This window comes from Triplophysa rosa, linkage group LG20, assembly GCF_024868665.1.
Source record: "Triplophysa rosa linkage group LG20, Trosa_1v2, whole genome shotgun sequence".
Taxonomy (NCBI): Eukaryota; Metazoa; Chordata; class Actinopteri; order Cypriniformes; family Nemacheilidae; genus Triplophysa; species Triplophysa rosa.
Genome location: NC_079909.1, coordinates 11,023,804 through 11,043,299, shown reverse-complemented (window position 1 = coordinate 11,043,299; position 19,496 = coordinate 11,023,804). Strand labels below are relative to the sequence as shown.

General features: G+C 40.4%; 1 protein-coding gene across 1 annotated transcript in view; it reads right to left on the bottom strand.

Annotated features, from left to right (window-relative positions):
- Positions 1–14,548, bottom strand: part of cdh4 (cadherin 4, type 1, R-cadherin (retinal)) — a 235,449-nt gene extending 220,901 nt beyond the window's left edge. Inside the window, exons 1-2 of the mRNA XM_057362164.1 lie at positions 14,325–14,548; positions 12,546–12,657 (exon numbers count right to left, since the gene is read on the bottom strand). Of these exons, the coding sequence (XP_057218147.1) occupies positions 12,546–12,657; positions 14,325–14,390 (178 nt within the window). The 5' untranslated portion in view covers positions 14,391–14,548. The remainder of the gene's footprint in view (positions 1–12,545; positions 12,658–14,324) is intronic.
- Between the last annotated feature and the right edge of the window lie 4,948 nt (positions 14,549–19,496).

The window sequence follows — 19,496 nt, the reverse complement described above, 5'->3', positions numbered from 1 at the left end:
GAGAGAGAGCAGATGAGGATAAACTAAAGCTGAACCTTATGAATACAATTAACATTCCTCACTTCCGTTTTCTTGTTCATCCCCCCAAGCCACTCCCAGATCTACACCGAGAGAAATCGCTAACCCTCCTCTTTGCTATTTTCTTCAATATAAACTACGCTTAGATTAGGTGCCAAATCTCGAGACACTGTGGGCTGATTCATGTTCGCTTACCCCATGGCGTTTTTAGTATTTGCTTCTTAAAATAAACTTCCCCATGTCAAAGGAAGAAGTAATTAAAACAGAACCTAAGGGCATGGTAGGGATTTAAAAATACAGGCAGGTCAGCGTCATGGAAGGTTAGAGTGGTCTACTGAGACCAGTCATACATATGTACTGTATACACAAAGATAGCCAAAGAGACGGAAAGAGATACAGTATATACTTGTACATCTATTAAGAGATATTAAAGGCCCAATTTTTGGGAGAATCTACTGACAGAAATGCAATATAATGCAATATGATGTACATAACTATGTCTTCAGAGGTGTATAAAGACCTTACGTGATGAAGCGTTATGTTTGTATTATCTTAGAATGAGCTACATACATTGCGGGTCTTGTTGCATGTAATTGGCCGTGTTGTTTCTACAGTAGCCCTAAACGGAAAAATTGCTCTACAGAGCGTGTTTTAAAAATACATTATCTGCTTCAGCAAAGAGGCGAAAACGTTATTACATCTCAGTTCTGTGTCAGCCTCCGTAGAGCTTTGAAAGGGAGGGCTGGAGTTAGCCATTGGTTGCAACTCACGACCTCACCACTAGATGCCGCTAAATATCATACACTGGATCTTTAAGATATCACTTCAGTTTTTCTGAAATTACTAGGTGTCAGGATGAGTGGAAGAACCCAATTGCAGGCAGGCAGTGGATGAAGGGGTTAACAAAGGATATTTATTATAAAAAACACAAAACAAAAACCCACGATGGGGTGCAAAACAAAACAGGAACTAGAAACACGGAAACAAAACAAGAAATCTAAACAAAACACTTCCCACGAGGGGGCAAGAAACAGAACTAAATCAAAAACGGGACAAGACAAATTAACACGAGGCAAAACGGGAAACACTCACAAAATACAACAGACACAGGGTAAGTACAGGGACGATCCACGGAAAACATGCACATACACGGTACAATCCACCAGCACAGGACAAAGAAACAAGAGGGTATATATAGGCAAGACAAACGAGAGATAATAACACAGGGCACGTGGGAAACATTAAACACGGGAGGAAGGCAATACATGAGACGAGAGGGGCGGGGCCAATGACAAGACACGAGAAAACACATGAGAGGTAAAAACAAACAACTCATGGTTTTCTCACATAAAACCTAAGGGCTCTGTCCCGATCCCGCCACACGACTAGAATTTCATAAACAAGACGGTGGGACCGTGACAGAGCCCCCCCCTTAATGAACACCTCCAGGTGTTCACCAAGGGGTTGACTAACAAGACCTGACAGACTGGACCAAAGACAACAACCAGACAAACATGGTGAACAAGACAAGGGGCAGACAAGACAACAAGACTAAAGGATTGGGGTGACTTAATAAAAATAACAAACATGGGAGGGGGTGGGGCAAAACAAGAGTTCATGGGGGGTAAACCAAAAGGATTGGGGGGAATAGTCCCAGTCCCCGGCTGCGCTCGAGGGCGCGGAGTCCTGGGGGACTTCGGATAAGTCCTGGGGGGAACAGTCTTTGACCCTGGGAGTCTCCCAGGGACCGGCTGAAAGGCCGGCTGGAAAGGGCTGGGTGCCGGCTGGAAAGCCGGCTGGAAAGGGCTTGACGCCGGCTGGAAAGGGCTTGACGCCGGCTGGAAGGCCGGCTGGAAAGGGCTTGACGCCGGCTGGAAGGCCGGCTGGGCAGGGCTTGACGCCGGCTGGAAGGCGGCTGGACAGGGCTTGACGCCGGCTGGAAGGCAGGCTGGACAGGGCTTGACGCCGGCTGGAAGGCCGGCTGGACAGGGCTTGACGCCGGCTGGATCGCCGGCTGGGACGCCGGTTGGACCACCGACTGGATGCCGGCTGGATCACCGGACTGGACACCGGACGGGAGGGAAGTCCGCGCTGCCCGCCGCTGCCTCTTTCTCTTCAGCCGAGCCACCCGCCTGGAGGTCGGCTGAAGGAAAGAGGCAAAGGGTGCGGCTGGCTCCGGCTGGGACTCCACAGACGTGCAGCCCCAGGATGCTCGCCTCCCCCGCTTGCCACCGAGGCTCGCTGGTGGTGGAGAGGACGGTATGGCCACGCCCACAACCCCGATCTTCAGGGGACGGCCCTCAGGGATCGCGACCAGCGGAGATGAGTAGGTGGGTTGAACGGAGACCCTGGACTCCGATTGATCCACGGCATAAAGCCATATCGCATCAAAGTCCAGCGGTCTCAGCGACCTCATCTCCGCCCGCGAGAGTGGCTCCCTGAGACCGGCGTGGAACAGCATCACCAACTCCTCCTCCCCGAACACCGTCTCCTCTGCGACTTCGAAGAACCGGCCCGCGTAGTCATCTACGTCTCCAGTTCCCTGGCGAATGCCGCAGAGGAGACAAACCTGGTGGGAGCGAACAGTGTCCATACTGCCTGCTGGGTTCATTAGTGGCTCTTGTATTCTGTCAAGATGAGTGGAAGAACCCAATTGCAGGCAGGCAGTGGATGAAGGGGTTAACAAAGGATATTTATTATAAAAAACCAAAACAAAAACCCACGATGGGGTGCAAAACAAAACAGGAACTAGAAACACGGAAACAAAACAAGAAATCTAAACAAAACACTTCCCACGAGGGGGCAAGAAACAGAACTAAATCAAAAACGGGACACGACAAATTAACACGAGGCAAAACGGGAAACACTCACAAAATACAACAGACACAGGGTAAGTACAGGGACGATCCACGGAAAACATGCACATACACGGTACAATCCACCAGCACAGGACAAAGAAACAAGAGAGTATATATAGGCAAGACAAAAGAGGGATAATTACACAGGGCAGGTGGGAAACATTAGACACGGGAGGAAGGCAATACATGAGACGAGAGGGGCGGGGCCAATGACAAGACACGAGAAAACACATGAGAGGTAAAACAAACAACTCATGGTTTTCTCACATAAAACCTAAGGGCTCTGTCCCGATCCCGCCACACGACTAGAATTTCATAAACAAGACGGTGGGACCGTGACAACTAGGGATGTGTTTAATTTTTCTTATATTTCAAATGGAAATGTGTTTTATTTGCATTTGCTTGCGGAAAATTGAAACAGGACAAACTAGTGAAAAAAACAAAAGATGCAATGTTTGCAGGTCTTAAATACGGTAATGTTTTTTGTATTTTAGTGTATTTTAGCATCAGTTTAAAAATGAGCATATGATGGAATAAGCCTGATTTTTCCAACTTTCATGCATCTTTGCATTCTCTTAGTCTCTCACATTGCTGTTGGGTGACTGTTTGTCATTTCTAAGCTTTGTTTCTGTTAAAATTCAGACACTGAAAGTTATAATATAGTACATATCAAGTCTGTCTATATGATGCATATATATAAAATATATCAGTACACGTGACAAATTTCTAGCTTCTGAGTCTGGTTGTCCTTGCACACATCACGTGTTATACTATTCAAAATAGTACATAATTAACAGTAATCACCTAATGAATGATGATGATAACAAATAAGCCAATGTCAACGTTTCTCTTTTCAAAAACAGTGCGCTCAAGGCCTTTCCACAGAATCAGAACTCATTCCCAGCACCTGAATCACAGGTTAATGACCTTAAAGCACCAAAGCATCCCCACCTGAATGTGTTGGGTTTGAATATAACTCTAAGTGACGGGGCCAATGCAAATGAGAAATGCCTTGCTGAACGAGGTCTGGCTAATAGTATACACACAGGCAGCAATGAAAAGTCTTCCTTTAGGAAGCAAATCCAATCTGATTTATATTCAAATAGACATAGAGCTATGGTTTCATAAGAAAACTTAATTAAGAACTGTTAGGTGAGTGCTGGAAAGACAGTATAGAAAGAGGGAGTGGGGAAGAGAGAGGATAATGGAGAGTAAGATAAAGATTTTTATTCTCTTAAGGGATAGGGATTTATGACTTATAAATGAATATAAAATCCTTCCCAAGTATCTGGTGCTTTTGTGTTTTACAGTTAAAAAATAAAATAAAAATAATACAATAAAATATAATATAAGAAAATTAGATTAGATTACAGAATTTAGATTTTTTTTATTATTATGGTACTACTTTACAACAAGGATGTACATGTTACCATTATTTAATGCACAGTGAATGAACATAAACAATTATATTGACATAACTTTCGATTACTAAATGCTGAAAACTGCTCATTGTTAGTTAATGCATTTACTAATGTTAACAAATACCACCTTATTGTAAAGTGTTATTCCTTGTTTAATACAGAAAACAAGCTTAAATACAAGCCGCACTCCCTATGTCTTATGTGCAGAGAACTAGATGGAAATGTGATGGAAAAGTAGACCGGGTGAATAGCATGACACAATGCGCCAAATATCACTTTCGCGACTGAGAGAAAGCACGGATCTTGTTTTCTTCAGACATGTAAACTGTTCCTAGAGCGATACAGAATAGATAAATAGGAATGTGAATTGCTGTTCATGTGCAAATCACTAAGCTGCTTATTGAAAATTCAAAAGCTGTAAGCTTTGTAAGCTGCCATTTTACGATAAATAACCATGAGTTACAAGAAAGCAGGACGAATGAAAAATGTTTTAAGATGTACTAATGCACTGAAAGTAGAATTTTCAGAATATTTCAATACATTATTTATTGATAAAAGTAACAAATCTTCTGTCCCTTAGTAGTTATTAGCACAACTGTCTGATCAATATTTAAATACTAAAAAGAGACAGAATCTACCTGTTGAACATGTTCACAGATATATTACCAGAGAAGGAAGATACAGTTTACAAAATACACTTTGCCCATCCAATACCGGTGCATGTTGTCACACTACATGGGCAAGTTGTCACATTGGAACTTTTGAGCTAAATTTACACAATATATCGACAACATTTTAAATAATTGCTTTGACAACAATTTTTTTTACATTTAAAACATTACATGCATTTCAACACCATACATTATCTAAAATACAGCACTTGTGGCTGCCCCATATGACACCTCTATAACCATTTAATACGGACTCCTGATGTGTGGTCACACAGTGCTCACAGAACATCAGTTATTTTCCAAGAGCTTTCGATCTGGCTCATCCAATCAGAACTGAGAGCCTGAACTATCTGTTTTATAATAAACTCTTAACCCTGTTCTGTTTGTGACTGTGAGGACACACAAAAGGCTCGTGCAGTACCATCCTAATGAGAGTCGGTGAATGTCTGTATCCACAAGATGCTCCGCAGAATGGCATAAAGTATGGAGAGCGATGTGTTTGCCGGATAATGAGGTAAACTTCAAGACACGACTGGAATGCTGAGGGAGAGATCGGAAGTCCGTGCGCCGAGCTTCTCTCCATCTCACAGGTACAGTCCTTTTTTTTTTTCCGTAAAACTGCTGTAAGACGCCTGTGCTGTTGTGATTTAATGGTCGTCCTTGTGGGACGGGCATATTTTGTAAAGTGAAAAAATACGGGGAGTGGGGACTCACTGTATTTTATTGATGAAATAACAGAGTGTGCAGAACATCAAGGAAATCTAAGCAGGCACAAATCTGCCAGAGAAGTCAAATGACTCTGACTTTGCATAAGCACTGGTAATTAAGATGACAAATGGACGCCTTTGAACCGACGGCCAACTCCAACGACTTCCATTTCCCGCCAGCACTGTGTCGGATATGAAAGGGTTATGCGCTGAAGTTCACAGCTGGCGTTCTCTTGAACACATTCTGACAGCATCCATTCAGAGGCAAGTGCATCCGAAATCAGATTGTTCTGCAGTGTGTGAGCGTCTACCTGTCCTCCCTCCATCTCCAACTCTGCCTTTGACTTCAAAGTGCCTGATCCTGCTCTTAGTCCAAGATGATGGTTTACTCTACAATGTGCAATCAGTGGAATATCCGTTTTCATGGCTTATCTCTCCCAGATGGGGTTTTGCTCTGAAAAGGGCCGACGTTCAAATGCTCAGTTGAGCTTCACTGACAACATGCTATCATGTTGTTTTCTATCACGTACATGAATCCTTATCCATTATGTAAATGTTTATATTGGGGTTCAAACATCAACTTCTTGCTTCCTTTTCATACACTTTTTTCATTGACATTATAAGGATTTGAGTGAAAAGTTGGGTAGTGTTTGGTGGTATATTTATCTTTTGCTTTAATGACAGCCTGCACTCGAGCACTGAACACTGCTTGAGCAATACCAGATGATTCCTGTTATCCCAGCATGATGTTCCCAAGAGCCTCTTGTGTGCTTTAATGGAAGGAAATGTAACATAGCATGGTCACTCTAACAATTTTGAGTAATAAGTGACCTAAAATTGGGCAGAATCCCAATTCTTTTTTTTTCAATTTCCAGTATCCTAAACTATAGAGCATGTATCTCCAAATGTTTATATTTACCCTCATGTCGATCAAAACTTGTATGCCTTTCTTTCTTCTGTGCAACACAGAAGAAAATATTTATTTTTTATATATATTTTTCTGTGTCCATACAATGGAAGTCAATGAGGTTCTATTTTTTTTGGTTACCAACATTCTTTAAAATATCTTCTTTTGTGTTCTACAGTAGAAAGAAAGTCATACAGGTTTGAAGTGACATTTGAAGTCATACAGGTTTGAAGTGTGAACTATTCCTTTACATTGACCAGGTGGATTCAGTTATTTGAACCCCACCGTACAGCTGCTAAATCACTTTTCATCCATGTACATAACCGTACATATATCCGTCATATAAATACGCCTACACATGTCAACACAGCAGGACAAGGCGTTTATGCATTAGCTGATACGCCAATAAACATTTGCATAAACGCAAGACATGACGTGTTGCAATAAAGCATGAAAACACCAATAAAGTATCATTTTCCCTTGAGCAAAAACACCTCCACCATCATCATTCTACGTCATTCAAACCATAACATTTAAGATGTGAAATTCAATCACGTAAACACAAATGTTTACCGTACCTACATTACAGGTATGCGGAGGCATTTCATATGCTCCTAAGCCAGCTGAATATCTGACAACCCTGGCATTTATATTTTGTCAGTCTAAATGATGAATCTTTTCACATTCTGAGTAAAGATGAATCAAATCTAGTGAGGTTCAGTGCCTGAAGGGACTCAAATTGTCTCTTTTTACTGTGTCAAGATATTAAAAATGTTGGATAGTTGAAATATTACTACTTTATTTGACTCGGTTCGAGAGGCATGCTTTTAATAGGCTTGTTGCGATAAAAGTGGTCATACGCATTAAAAGATGACAGGTATAAATGACTATCGTGATAACTGCTATAATTAAAAGCCTCGCAAACACCTTCGTGCGCAAACAAAAAACAAGAGCAACGATCTGCTCAGCAAACGGCTGGCAGATCTCCTGACTGCTCTGACCATGAAAGAGTAGTCATATCTAATTCAGCTTGGATGGCCGAGCTTTGAGACCAAAGCTAAGCAGTACCTAGAGAAATGAGATGAATCACTCACTTTCACCCCAATGCACCCCAGCCATATTAAATAGTTATGGAGACAACTCGAGCGGAACTTTAAACTCTCGATTTCTCGCCGAGTAAATTCTCTGGCCGATACTCACTCCTGAGAATTCAAAGCGGTATTAACATTCTCAAAGTGTCAGTGCGATGTTTACAATTACTGGATGTCTGTTAAATTGACACTAGACTTTCTCAACTTGACTGTAGCGACCGAGCGCTCCAGCTCGCCCATTACTCTCCCCTATGACGGTTCTGGGTTACGGAAGGCTGTTATCATTAACATCCCTGAGAGTCGACCCCACTCCCCGATTACTACGGTTCCCCAGAACACATCACCCTTCCTCCAGGCTTGTGACTGGACATTAATCACTCTCCATAAGGGCTTATACTGCAGCATAGCGATATACACCCAAGTGCCAAGTTGTGCTGGGGTAAGCATGTTTTTAAAATGAAGAGTGCACTATTGGATTTTGAAGTAAAGGTGGCTGGCTGGGTTGCGTCGGATATTGTGGGCATCAGTGTTGTGCAAGTTACTTCCAAACTGTAATACATTACAGATTACTTGTTACTGTTATTTAAAAGTAATCCCTTACCTTGCAATATTACTGTCTCAGAATTGTAATACGTTACATGACTCGTTACAGGCTTTTGAGTTACTTTCACCAAAATAACTACAGAAGTAGAACTCAACATTCTAAAATGACAAAATGTCTTTGTATTTTTGTATTTTCAAAATACAAAATACTTTTTGCCAATCAACCTCTGTATTAGACTGCTGATTTCTTGAATTAACTAGGCTATACAAAAATAAATACATTTAAATGCATTTAAATACAAAATACTATTACAAAATAATAGTATTTTGTATTTCAAATGGATGTATTTGAAACACTGCCCATCCATGCACTCAAATAAAGAGGTTGATTGGCAAAAAGTATTTTAGTTTGAAAATACAAAAATACTAAGATTAAACACATTTAAATACAAAATACATTTAATTTTTTTCAAAGGTATTTAAATACAAAATAGTCCCATCCCATCACTGAACTAGATTATATAGAATTCTAGCTAGTCATCATGTAAACGTTAGTTTACCTTGTCATTGCTGCTGGTCACAGGGATCTTGCTAACTAGCTTCCTGAAAGCAGCCCAATGACCCCTCAAAACCCGCCCAAAGGGAATGAAAACTAGCCCAATTATTTTCCAGTGTCAAATCAAAGTTAACAACTGCCAAAATACATTTCTATTGCTATATTTACTTATCTGAATGGTTTCCTAAGTATTGTATATATTGTTTGTTCTGTTGAACTCAAAAGATGTTTTGGGGGATTTAGGAAAGCAAACAATTCTGGGTCACCTTTGACTACCTGCTATGGTAGTCAATGATGCCAAAGAATTTTCAGTTGCTTACATTCTACCAAATATCTTTGTGTTCAACCGAACAAAGAAATTTATACAGGTTTGAAACAACTAGAGGGTGAGTAATCCATAACAGAATTTTCATTTTTAGGTGGAGTGTCCCTTTAAAAAAGATCCCATGTGTGCTCGAGGCCACACACGGAAATGGACAAGAAAAGTGTTTTCTCTTCGTAAGACATGCAAATACTTGCTTAAGAAATAAGCATGGTTAAATATATTGCATATGTATAATGTGTACAAGCACGTCAATGTTTTAGTTGTTCTAGACTGCGTATAGCTGCTCAAACGTGATATTTGGCAGCCGGAAGAATCAACTGTTGTACACTCACGCGTGATTTCTTTCATTGTGCAAGGTGACATGCACCTTGGTACGAAACAATGGTAAAAACATAATTCGGATGCATTGTCTAATACCACTGCTATATTTTCCACTTTGGTTGAGCTGAGCTCTCACGTCCCTCACTGTACTGTAGCCTGCCTGTCAGATGCTCGTTACCCACACTTTTGAGAACAGGTCCCCTTCCTGGAGTTGCCAGGTATTCATGAATACACATTAAGAATCTCATCAATTAACATTTATCCTTAGAATATAAATAAACATTTTGGCGGCCACAGTACATTATGAAAGTAGCCCAAAAACCCGCAATCCGCGGGTTTTCCATAAAAAATATGGAACTTTGTATTTTGTATTGTAACGCGGCATGAGCTCGAGGTCCGAGGCTATTGGCCCCGCCCGGTTCGCTGTAAGCCCTAGCGCCAGTGTTGCCAGGGTCGCTATTTTGGGATCCATATTTTTTCCCGCAACTGCATTTTCAAAATAGCCCAATTGTGCGGGAAAACCGCGACCCTGGCAACACTGGCGCTAGGGCTTACAGCGAACCGGGCGGGGCCAATAGCCTCAGACCTCGAGCTCAGAGGCTGAAATCATGCCGCGTTACAATACAAAATACAAAGTTCCACCAGCCAGAGGGAGATGAATGACACCACACGCGTCTATTCACGAACAGGAAATAGAACTTACTTGCGGGATTTTTGATTTGTTAATGTCTCGCGCGCAACAAGTTTATTGTAACGCAAGCGTTACTGAACATGTACCGAGTAAAATATTACTGAAAATTGATTAGTAATGCATTACACTACTGCGTTACGGCAAAAAGTAATACATTATTGTAATGCATTACTTTTGTAACGCATTACTCCCAACACTGGTGGGCATAAGCTGAGGAGCAAAACGTGAATATCTAAATCCGCAGGTAAACAAAACGATTAAGTAGAACACACATGCAAACACTTGCTTACTGTGTAACAAGTACATCCGTCATGTCACTGCCTCACAATGTACCTTTAAAGTCCCCCTGTGGTCAGTTATTTTATCACTTAAAACTAATCTTTGACCATCAGAATGACTTATTTAAACCTTTTTTTCGTTTGAAAATAATTGTGCCTGCCTTAAAATAGCTTGAATGTAACTCTACACTTCAGCTTCATTAAGTATACGCATATACACAAATGTTCAAATTAGCCCCGCCTCTACTCAGTCGCAGTCGGCAGTTCCAGACGCTGCTAAAACTGAAGGTGAAACTGAGAGCTGACACAGCAGTCACATTTTAGCCCAAATCTATGCATCATCTTTGCATATTTATGCCTCAAACTGCAGATCCATGGGGTCATATGAGTCAATGTGATTGGTTGCAGTTTTATGATGTCATTAACCGGAGCAGTTTTAAATAGCATTTTTTAAACTGTCTTTGGTAAACTGCATTTTTATGGAGAAAATTCTCAGCAAATTATAAATTTGCACATGGTTTGTCTTAAAGCACATTAAAAACACCACATAAACATACAAACAACATTAAAAACTTGATTTTCACCACAGGGGGTCTTTAACAAATCGAAGGGCTGAATTCAAAGCAAACAGTCAATGCCTTTGGCTTTTCTAAAAGAAACAGCTCCAACAAAAAAATAGTTAAATTAATTTAACTTTAATCTATAGGTTTAATCTTAAAGTTTAATCTATAAACAATTTCTGAAATTACTGTGATGTCGGAATTTTGACAGATACATTCCAAATCAGTGGAAAAGTTTCATCTTCCACCGACCGTACACAAAGCCTCGTCGCTGACAAGATATATGCATTCAAACTCCTCAACATAACTGCATTCATGTGAATAAAACCATTGATTACACGGATAACAGCAATACTCAATCAAAGTTTGAATGTGCTGGAAATAAACAGGTAATTGATCGAATCAATGTGCCATTTTCTTCTTTGATTTGTTTCTGCAAGTCCCCGACATCTTTTCTCCCACCATAACAGCAAAAACAAATTCCAGAGATAAAGCATATCCTCGCGTCACACGCGCACACACATACAACGCTAATGAAATGCGACAGAATAAAAGGACGGCTGAAATCTTGTTGAAAAGAAGTGGGAAAGAAAAGAGGAACTGTACTGCACGCGGACAGAGGGGAGCTGAAAAAAGCGCATAAAGCTTTTTCAAAGAGGCAAACACTCAGCGGGAGTCGAACAGAAGATTTAAATGAAGCTCCTGTAGCCAGTTGTGCCACTGAACTATCCATTAAATGTAGATTATGGGTGTTATGGATATTTATTTATTTATTTATTCACGTTTTTAATCATTCAGCCAAGGGTTTTCTGAAAATACAGCTGAATAATACGCATTGGCTTTGGGCGTTTTATTAACTCAGCCGTGTGCCAACTGTAGCTCTCTGTGCAACGGTTTGGAACGTGCACACATTTACGACACCCACCTAGAAGACAGGAAGCATTGTTTCAGAACGGCGTGGATGTATTTCTTTAAATTTATCACCTGGTGCTTCAGAGAGCTTGAAAATTGCATTCAAGGAGAATTATGTGTTTTATATGACTTGTAATTGCATTACTGGTCATGTGTGTTCTATCAACATATTGCACATTGGCATATTTAAGACACTGCTGCTTTTTTGTAAAAGCTCATTTTGTGCTTGTTATTCTGCATGGTGCTGGATGAAACTGGTTTAACTAACACTGTTTTTTGAGCACTCGTACTGTAGGTAGTGATGACATGATGCACAAAAGCATTCAGACAGGATAAATGGGAACCTGAAGAATATTTCACCACATCAGCTCAAATACAGTAAACACGTTTCCCACTTGGTCCTTTGTCTCCCGTTACTTGTGAATTGTTGTGCAGTCTCATATAATTATCAACATATAATTACTTTCAATGCTATTACATATAGCCTACACACAACAAAAGAGCGAATAAGGAAATGATGCACAAATATTTACATTCATACGGAAACCTGTTGCAAACGCTCCTGTGAGGATCACCACACACACACACACACGCACACACACACACACACACACACACACACACACACACATGAACATATGCTATAAATGTGCAGCTAAATCCTGCAATGCACTGCAAGCTCTTACCTTTGTGAATGTTCTGGCCTTGCAGCACACCCCTGGGGACAAACACAGTGTAGAAGCTCTGGGAGAAACCTGGTCGGCATGGAGCGATGGTCTGAGCGTTTCCGTGTCTCCCCTGAGAAAGACAGACATTATTGGCTATGAAGACACAGGAGAGGGGAAGTGGTTAAGCAAATTGATTTGTGACCACAGGGCTGTGGTTCTTATTCAAGGTTATCGAAACCAATATAAATACCTTATGAAGGCAAACTCTCAGAGCAGGGACGCAGATATTTTAAAGGTGAATAGACCGCGGCAGCGTGCGAATAGGCAGTGCTGTGCTTCAACGCAAAATTATCATTCAAAATCAAAAGCAGCAAATCTTTGATTTAATTCTCGTTCTTCGGTTATAATGGTGGGTATATTCAGATAAGCGGAAAAATGTAAGGGCTTTTCTGAAAATTTAATAAGAGCTAAATGAGCCTTTTTGATGATTAATATCAATCAAGGCAGAAACGGGAATAAGGAAGACGGAAGTACAGGGAAAGATGAGTGAGCTGGAGTTCTGCCATGCAAATCAGTAGAGAAATTGTGCCCGTTACAGTGGCATCTATTTTAGGATAGTGACCTAGTGTGTGTGTGTGTGCATCAATGTAGACTGCTCACCATAGAGATTTAGCATAATTAAATGGTGGGTCATATTCAGGTTAGCCCAAGCTCGGCGTGGTGGGTTTTTCTAAAACGATTCAGGCCTTGTCGTTTTTAAACTGAAAGAGAGGTTGCCTTAAGGACTCTCTCTACCTCTCTCACACAAACACAGTCTTTCTTTTCGTCTTCCTGTGTTATTTTTTATTCGATCCCCTACTTTGGCACCGGAGCAAAGATGACTACGAACCCAAAAAATCAAGACAACAAAAGAACTGCCACACTGAGCTCTTTCATAAATGCACAGAGGAACAGTCTGTCAAAGCATCCCTACAGATCACATTAGTCAGAGAGCTGTGATACGGCTACTTTCTGAAGCTCCGCTGCCTCTGCCCACCATGTGAATACAGCTCTATTGCTGCGTCTCAGCCCCAGTCGAATACGGATTTTATTCTGAATGAGTCATCAAACTAAATGTCAATATCTGCCACAACCAACAACAATATGTGCGCTGAGTGTTCATTCTTGAACTTGTATTTGCTCGGCATTCCCAAGACTTAATTTCCCTGTAGGTGTTAGGCTATGTGCGTGTTTGCACTTAATTCTAGGATGTGAAGTGCTTCATGAATCCAAAAGGTAGCTCATCATAAACTCATCCTCTTTCAGGTGGTCTCGTTAACAATAGGAGAATTAATATTCTATGGCATTAATATTAATGCTACATTTAAATGTTCACATATTCTTTCATTAAGGAGTGAATGGCTGTATTACTCGCCTACTCGCAGACGCACCACAGGCATCGCCGCATCCACTGCAATGTGTGTTAAAAGTGCAGCTGCAAGCGCGGAGCGCGGCACTGCAGCTTACTGAGAGATAGACGACCAGTGTTTCAAATAAACTGACGATAAACTGTTTCGTGCTCTCACAAACGACAACAAAACGACAGAAGTTGCACAAGTGTCACGAACGCATTTGCCGAGCTACCCAAAGGACAATTCAACGCTCAATGCGCCACTATATTATTTAAAAGTAATCGCGTAAAAACGCACGAATTAAAGTGTAGTACTCCTACACAGCCGCAGTAACGTCTCACCCCGCGATTCTCATTTGAAGCGGCAGCGCTTCCGAAATGTTTGCAAATAAAACATTTAGTCTTACCAAAGATGCGCTCACAACTAAGGCACACGCCACAACAATCGCGAAGCCTGCTTTCATATTTGCCATCACGCGCGGAGCAGATGAGGAAGATGTTGGTTATAATTCCTGTGAGATGTGCTTTAGGTAGCAGGGATCTGAAGAATGGGAGAGATTATTGTCCCGGTTGGTCCTGCGCTACTGCAGGTGGATATAGGCGCTGTTCAGCTCAGCACCACGGCGCTCCGCTAACTAAACTCCTCCTACCGCAGCGTACTGCTTAAAGACACGCAGTGAGTCGCACTATAGTACGCTTGATAGTTGTAACCTAACCAGGTGCTATTATGTATACCAGACGCTATTATGTCTGCTTTCCGTGTCTGTTGTAATACGGTCTGCATCGGTAATTGTATATGTAGTATATTCTTCACTGGCACAAAACTGTGGAAAGTTTGTATTAGTCATCACTTTCATTAAAAACCCTCTTGCACTGTTTCAGTGGTATGTGATGAAAAGAATCTGTTACCTTAAGAAGTTAAATGTCCAGTTTGTTAAAGGAATGGGGGTTGATTCAATCTATTTAAAGGTAAAGTTTATCCAAAAGATGAAAATTCTCGAATAAATTACTCACACCTCATCCCCTATCTCAGGTGTATATGCTTTCCTCAAAAAGAAATGTTTTTTTTTTATATAAATAGGCATTTACCTCACTTTACGTCCATGTGTAGGTTACTGTGGTTCCAAGCTCAAAATATTTATTTTACTTCAGAAGACATTTAAAGGAACTGTTCACCCAAAAATGAACATTCTGTATTCACTTACTCACCATCGAGTTGTTTCAAATTTGATAAATTTCTTTGTTCTGATGAAGACAGGAAAAGATATTTGGAAGAATGCTTGTAACCAAACAGTTCTTGGCAACCATGACTACCATAGGAAAAATTGCTTTATAATTTTGTTTTGTTTTGTTGAACACAAAAGAAGATATTTTGAAGAATGTAGGAAAGCGCACAGTTCTGGGGCACTTTTGACTCGTCATTTTTCCTATTCTGGTAGTCAATGGTGGCCAAGAACTGTTAGGTTTTAAGCATTCTTCCAAATATCTTTCTCTGTGTCCATCAGAACAAAGAAATTAATGCAGATGTGGAACAACTCGAGGGTGAGTAAATAATGACAGAATTAGTTAGTTTTGGAGAAATGTCTCTTTCATAGAAAACTTGATGTACGGTATGTGCTTTTAGGACCTTCAACAGGTTGGGACCCGGACATACTGTAAAGTGATGGATATTTTATTAAAAGAAAGACATAAACATCTGGAATGGCATGGTGGTTAGTAAATAATAATTTTCATTTTTGGGTGAACTATTTATTTAATTCACTTTTTAAACTCGAATACAACCAGTTAATTTAGTTGTCAGCACAAGCACATGTTATAGGTTCACTGAATCTGCAGTAAGGGTTGAAACTATTGTAACTACAGTATTGTGGTGGCACCAGTATTTATGTAATGGTCTGGCCTAATATGCAATCTCTCAAAGCAGTTGTTTCCTCATCTGAATATGGGGTGAGGTACATCGGCTTTAGGCAAAACATGTCTGTCTTAAAGGCTTCACATAACCAAGAGCGTACTACTGTAGATCGAAATGCGGGAAGTTATTTCACACTTCACTTGTTTCTCTCCCTTTTGATCATCGCTGAGTCGACCGTGTTACCCGCTGTGATCCAATAAAAAAGACCTGCATTCCTTCTGACGTAACGGTTTTAAAACAGTGAGAAACAAATACAGTTCTCCAAGTTATTCATAATTTACTTCCGCAGCAACGGTCTTTTCGCCCCGAAATGAAAGTAATCAAAAGGCCGTCGACCACATTTTAATGACGCTGACATTTTCCTGCTCATCTGAGTTGGTAGCCCGATTTCCATATCAGAAGGACGACGGCAGTCTGATCCAATCAAAAGAAACATGAGAGAAATGTGAGCGTGCTCTTATATGCCAATTAGGGCAGACCAATTCGTTTACCTGACTTTTCGACATTTTTCTGTGCATACTAAATGCAGTCCTGGTTAAAAAAGCTATTTTGGTATAACTTTATTAGGCCTACTGTTAAAATGAAATAAGTCATGAGCTATAGCAGATAGGGAGTATAGTTCCACCAAATGTGAATTCCTGCTTTAAGCTCAATTCCTCATTTGTAGATTCATTTCACTTTGTCCGAACTTTCGAAATTTCTAAACCCAAACTTCTCAATCCAGTTTTTTTCAATGGGCTAGTGAATTTCAGACAGGTCAGATATTCAGAAAATATTTTCCCTTTTCTACATTTGCATTGGTGTGACCATGTGATGAATAATTGTGAGTTCAGTGAACTGCAGAGCTTAAAGGTTCTCACGCAGGTTTTTAAAGGTGTGTAATTATTCTACTTGAGTACTGAACATTTGCCTAATAAAAACACCATCTGGGCACTTGAGTGTGAATTGGTTTAAGGCGGTGTTAAATTATTAAGCAAATCTCACGAAATGGGTCCCACTTAACGTTTTTTTTTCCAGAAGACAAGAGTTATGGGACCACATTGTAGATTCCTTGTCAGAATTCAAAAAGCCAGGCACAAGTTATTTTATTTAAATGACTTTTCCCAGGTCTCATTGACATATTTAAAGCGGTTTGACACTAAGCTTGCACCGCTCTCCCTCATCTGGCTGCTTCATTTTCACTTGTTTGACAGAGAAAGAGACAGTCCAGACATTAATACCCATATTTAACATTCGGCAGCGTGGCTTTATCCACGCAGGCATAGTCTACTTTTAGTATCTGCATTTAAATGTCATCAGTGTAATCCAACTGATGAGAAACGTGTTATAAATTGAATGCCATTTTTATCGCAACCGAACTGACACGAGCATCACATCTCAGCTTGGCCAGTGAATCGGTTAGATATAAATAATCCATTATTACGCTTAATAATTCATAGCTGTAGAACTTGTTGATGTCATCAGCCTTAATGGTTTAAAGACACCTGTAGCACTCAAGCTACTCGAGAGAGTCCAGTACACATTGTCCAAGCACTTACAGAACTTACGCCGCAATTTGCGGTTAGGTCGAATTTTACGGTAAGTGTGCACAGCGGCGCTCTCACTATGTCATAATAACAATGCCCGCTGTACTGTACATCACACGTTGGTCCCTACTTCTATGAATAACATTGACAAGGTCACAAAGACACAAGCAAAACAGAAGAGCTTTATTCTAATTTAGTTGAATGTGATGGAAATATTCACAGCATCAATCTAGAGAAGCTGTTTACTGCATCCTGTACTGGAAGCATAAACAACTGAAAGGAGAGCAAACCGACGAGAGAAAAAGTTTAATCATTCCTTTAAAGGTAAAAACAACCACTCAGAGATGAAAATAGCAGGCGTACACCTATTACCGCGAACGGAAACGGAGCATTATACGTGTAATGAAATAAAATAGATGTGAATTCAGCACAACATTTGACGCCTCCGAGGCCGTCAAAGCAACCGGTCCATAACAGCAAACCTCTTCCGAAACATTAAGACACCGTGGAGGCAAATCCATCTACATGCATAACACACAAGGGATGGAGATATGAAAATCCTGAATGTATAAGCAATTTCATCCATGGACGAAACTTGGGGACCTCTTGACTCTTGATGCTGCGTTATGGATAAATATTTGTGCGCGCACTACACAATCCACACAAATAACACGGTGGGAATGTAGCAATATTGCAGAGTAACATTGTTTGCTTTTTGCGTAGATCAAATCACAAAGGAAGAGAAAGTAAATAACGGCTGCGCAAAATGGCTCTTTCTGCACCAGACAAAAGTTGTCATCCAAGTAAACACATTTCATATCGCAGGAGACAAATGGTAGCAATGCACTGTCTGTTTCGCCGCGTGACCTTTTGGCTGCAGTTTCGAAACACAATGATGGCTTGATGGGCATGCGGAAGGAGCGACATTGACAAACGACAGCAGATGTCGTTTGTATTTTCATTCGAACCGTAACCCTGGAATACACTTTGCTTAATTAACCTCGCGGTGCCTGTTCCTCTTGGAGGGCTTCCTATTCACATCTTACCTTAGGGAAGAGGTGCAATCTGCTCCTGCAGAGCTTGCATTTCACACACAATTTACAGCAGTGTAGACGTCGCATTCCACAGCACTTGAATGAAACATAACGTTTTCTATCAGTCGAAGGGGTCATTAAATTAATGTTGCTGTTTGGCTATAAAAAATGCAATCTTTGGTACTGACATTATCAGCCGAGGGTTGCGTAAGCAGGCGCCTCTGGAATTATGCTGAAGTTTTTTATTTTTGCCCTAAATCGTGAGATTAATCAACACGTTTGGAATGTGTTAGTTTCTAAAGCTGGGACACAATTCTTGTCATAGCTTCCTATGTGGATTAGTTAACATTCTCTTTTTATTATTAAGGGTGCTATACTGTAAGATTTTTTATGGAATAGCATGCAATAAATATTTGGCAGATAAAAGTGAAACAGGTGTCATGAAATATCACATATACCATACCATACAGTAAATACAATCTAAAGAGGTTTTCTTGCATAGGTACCGTAAGTACCAAATTGATCTGACTACACTATGTTACACGAACAAAAGTAATTTTAAGAGAAAGACCCAGTAGAAATCGCATGTTGCCAGATTGTAAAGGGATAGTTCACCAAAAATGAATATTCTGTCAAAATTTATTCAACCACATGTGTTTCAAAATGACTTTTTCTTCAGTGGAACACAAAAGAAGATATTTTGAGAAATGTCTCAGTGGTTAAGTCAATGGGGTCCAAAATTTTGGTTGCCAGCATTCTTCAAATATATTCTTTTGTGTTCTGCAGATAAAACTCGTGGAGGTTTGGAATGACATGAGGGTGAATAAATTATGAAATAATTTTTGGGTGAACTATCTTTTTAAACCATTATTTTGCTTTAGCTGCTTTTGACAATGGTTATATTTGGCAGATACCTTTGTCCAAAGCAACTCACAGTACGTTCAGGTTATGCATTTTTGTCAGTATGTGCATTCCCTGAAAACCAAATGTATGACATTAATGTTGCTTGTGCCATTCTATAACAGTTGAGCTACAAGAACAGCAACCTGTAACTTGCATTAAAGTATAGTACTACTGCTCGCTTGCACTCGCTTCATGATAGAAGAA